At 62.0% G+C, this 4,035-nt stretch overlaps 1 protein-coding gene across 1 annotated transcript in view; it reads right to left on the reverse strand.

The window, feature by feature from the left end:
* Nucleotides 1-1,543: 1,543 nt before the first annotated feature.
* LOC113206974 (endocuticle structural glycoprotein SgAbd-2-like) overlaps nucleotides 1,544-4,035 on the reverse strand; it is a 9,153-nt gene continuing 6,661 nt past the window's right edge. The window contains exon 3 of the mRNA XM_026423288.1: nucleotides 1,544-2,295. Within this exon, the coding sequence (XP_026279073.1) occupies nucleotides 1,971-2,295 (325 nt within the window). The 3' untranslated portion in view covers nucleotides 1,544-1,970. The remainder of the gene's footprint in view (nucleotides 2,296-4,035) is intronic.

Here is a 4,035-nt window from a genome sequence, read left to right on the forward strand (position 1 = left end):
GGCGTGGGACCACCACCACCATACTCCCCCGCGCGCCGCGCCTCCGATCACTCATTAAGCGGCCGGTCTGGATCCTAGTCCGTTCAGCCAGGGTCATAGAGCCGCGCGGGAGGTGGAGCGTTAGTGCTTTGACCTCTCGGCAGCGCGTTGTAGGCGGCGAGGGCCTGTTGCTGCTGGCCCTGGCCGGCGCGTTGCTCGGCTGCACAGTGTTGTTCGGGAGTTTTTTTTTAGGGATCATTTAGAAAATACGTCCTTCATTCGCCGTAATGAAAGTACCGAGTTCAGCCTAGAATGCAAGCTCTCGAAGCGCCTGATGGGTAGGCAACATCTCGCTTGCAGTGCATACGTGTTCTGCGGGGGTGCCTATCCTACGTATCGCAGGCGCCGAGCTCCCGCGTAATTTGCGGCGAATGAATCGGAGGGAAACGTAACGTAACGTACGTTCTTTGGACGATGCCTCATCAGGGATGAGGCTGTATTGTATTGGACCGGAACCTTATTTGAATGTGCCGCGGTCACGCTCCGTCTCTCTCGCGCCGAGGATGGGATACACACGAGGAGGAGGCCGCCCCGCGTATGATTTACCTCCTGGACGACGGCACTATGAACGCGGTAGGCTGGCCCCGCCCCGTCGGATAGAAATAATACAGACCAGTACACACTGTCGGCTCGTCGCGTGGACCAGAGGTGGGGAGAGGCGCACCCAGAAAACCGTTTCTTTGACTTAACGAAATCACGAACTGACGATATTTTCGTTGATTTGAAGAAAAATTTCTTTATCTCACCGAAAATTTGTTCAATCTGACTAAACTTTCGTTGAGTGAAAGAAATTTTTTCGTTATATGAACGAAAAAGATTTCTTTGGTTTCTGGCACGAAATTTTCGTTGAATTAAATAAAATTTCTTTAATTCAAAGAAACGGTTTTCTGGGTGCGGGAAGGAGATGGGCGAGGCGAGGCGGGGCGGGGCGGGGCGGGGCGGGGCGTGGTCCCGTGGGGTCCAATCCAATCGACTTGATGTTGCAGCAGGCGAGAATTAGCCGCAGCCGCTTCTGCCGTGTCCGTCCATCCTGCCGCACGCGCACCGCCTCACAGTAGTGACCCTGCCCACCACCGACCGTCCTCGCGTCCTCCTTGACCCGCACCCCCGCGCATATCGTGCGTCGTCGGCCTCAGGACGCTGCCGGACAGGTGGGCGCCGCGCCGCGCCCTTCATCCCAAAGATCCTCAGAGACTATGCCACCGGCCGTACGTCACATCACTATGGTCAAAAGTGAGGAGGGCGTAAGTCCAATCCAAAGTCCGCGTGGACTTACGCCCTTTTTACTTTTCACCAGTGACGTGTCCCGCTGGCTTCCTGCGGCGGGTCCATGCGTGCGCTCATCCGATCAGTTCAACTGGTTATTGACTCGGCGGCTACCGCCACACGGCTTCATTAAGGATGTGGACAGAGCGGTGGCGGCGGCGGCCCGCGGGCAGCGCGCGGCAGGCCTGTGTATAGCCGGGTAACGAGGGTGGCGTGAGGATAAAGAAGAGAGCGAAAGTCAAAGAGCATCCCTCATTTCTTTTTTATTCACAAAAAAAATTATCAAAAAAAAAGAGAAGAAAGGTCGTAGAAAGCACATCACATCAGACCCAGCGAAAGCAACAACTTGAATCAAAGCAAACCTAAAAAAAAAGAGCAGCTCAATTTTTTTCCGCGATCAAATAACAAGCCAAATTTCGCTGTGCCGTACGGCGCCGCGGACGGCAGTGCAGGCCAACAGGACAGGGGCCGCCGTCGTTGCCTCCTCCAGGAAGCGCCTCTCCTCTCGCCTCCCACCCGAGCGATCAGAGGCCGGCCCATAGTGAAATGGCGCGTCAAATCAGTCGGATCGGAAGTGTGGCTGCAGCGGCGTGGCGGAGCGTGGCGTCAGAGTGCCCCGGGCGGGCCCGCGGGCGGGGCACGGGGCGCCCCAGTTGCGGCACGCGCTAGTAGCGCCGCTGGAAGGGCCGGTACTGGTAGGGCTGCTGCAGCGGCCGCTGGTAGGCCGCCTGCTGCTGCTGGTACGTCGCCTGCTGTTGGTTGTAGTACGGGAGGGCCTTGGGCACGGCGGCGACCGCGGGAGGCGTGGGCAGGTGCGCGCCCTGGGCCCGGTACCCGTTCTCGTCGGCAATGTAGTTGACGGTGTAGACGACGCCGTCGGGCCCCGTGTACGAGTACGAGCCCTGCACCACCTGCGCCTCGGCGTCCTTGATGCCCAGGTTCCTGGTGAAGCCCGCCGCCTGCGCGCTGATGCCGTCGCCCGTCTGGTAGCTGGGGGGCAGGACAAGCGGAGCATGAGCGACAATGTTGCAGCGGGCTAACGAGAGGCACGAGAAGCGAGGCGGCGCCCCCGTGCTGGCGCCTCCTGCGGGCCGAGCACGCGATGTGCTGCGCCGCCCCGCCCCGCCCCACCACGCCCTAGGTGCGGTGCTCCCGAGGGTGTTCCCACGCTGGGCCGGGAGCCGCGACCCTCGGTGACCTGACCTAAACCCGACCTCGCCCAACTGCAGGTGGCGGCGCCGCCCCATGGGCGGGGCGCCGTTGTCGGGCACCCCCGGGCCCCAGCTGCTGACCACCTGCACCGCAGAGTCACCCACCACAGAAGAGTTCTGAAAACGGCGACCCTTGCTCGGCCTCGGCCACGTCGTCGTCGAGCACCCCCCTGAAAGCTGATCAGGCCTAATGAGACGCGAGGAGCAGGGCTTGTTCGTTTCGTTGCCGCTGTGGCGGGGCGGGGGGGACGTGCCGTGCGCCGGAAGCGATCCTCCTCCGAGTCGCCCTCCCAATTAGGATTCCGTACCCGGGGGGCGCCGTGCGCCGGTGCTCCTCCTGCTGCGCGCCCCCCTTGGACTCACCCCGCCCTGCTCGCCCCCGCCGCGCCCCTTTCCTGTCCGATCGTGTCCCTGCCTTTGCCAAATTAACGTCTGCTAGACACAGACTACTTGCCGACGCCCGGCCACGCCCCCCCCCCTCCCGCACCACCCCTGGACGCCGCCCTCCTCGCCGCCAGGTTGCGCACGCAATTACGATCAGCTTGTGTCTAATGAAACGTGTGGCAGTCGGGGCCCAAAGGGAGGGCGAGCTCGGGCCCTGATTGCAATGCAATGCACAGCGCAGCAAGAGAGAGCGAGAGAGAGCGAGAGAGAGCGAGAGAGAGCGAGAGAGAGCGAGAGAGAGCGAGAGAGAGCGAGAGAGAGCGAGAGAGAGCGAGAGAGAGCGAGAGAGAAACAGACAGACAGACAGACAGACAGACAGACAGACAGACAGACAGACAGACAGACAGACAGACAGACAGACAGACAGACAGACAGACAGACAGACAGACAGACAGACAGACAGACAGACAGACAGACAGACAGACAGACAGACAGAGAGGGGGGGAGGAAGAGGAGGAGGGGGAGGGGGTGCATAAACGATGTGGTTATCATGGACTGCGTCGTGCCCGCGCCCCGGTCGGCTGTGGCAGGTGTTGTGTCCTGCCCGGGGCCGCGCGGGCTCCATGGCGAGCTGCTCCTTCAAACGGACGGAAGCGCCACACCGCATTCTCTTCCCCTCCAATCTCCTCCTGTCGATCCTGTTCCTCCCCTCCCCCCTATCCCCCTCTCACACACACGCGCGCGGCAAGGTTGTGGCCGAGCCCTTGCATTGTGATCGGGGTAGACGTGGTGTCGCAGGCCGCCACGCCACGCCAGGCCACGACACACTGCCCATCAAAGCGGCCCCGCCCCGCTCCGCCCCGCTCCGCCCTGCTGCACAACCGAGCACAAAGGCCTGGGCCGGCCCGGGCCACACCGCACGAGGGGTGGTGAATGTCAGCCTCGTTGACCCGGTCCAGGACGCCGCGCCTCCGCGTGCGCGTCGCGGGGGAGGAGGGGGAGGAGGAGGGGGAGGAGGAGGAGGTAGCCTAGCCGCTGGTAATGAAGAATAATTTCGATAATTGGCCGGGGTCATGTGATCAGACCGGCTGGCTACTGCGCCACGCCGCGCCGCCGCCACGTACCATAGGAGAGA

This window comes from Frankliniella occidentalis, unplaced genomic scaffold, assembly GCF_000697945.3.
Source record: "Frankliniella occidentalis isolate FOCC.00 unplaced genomic scaffold, Focc_3.1 Scaffold375, whole genome shotgun sequence".
Lineage (NCBI taxonomy): Eukaryota > Metazoa > Arthropoda > Insecta > Thysanoptera > Thripidae > Frankliniella > Frankliniella occidentalis.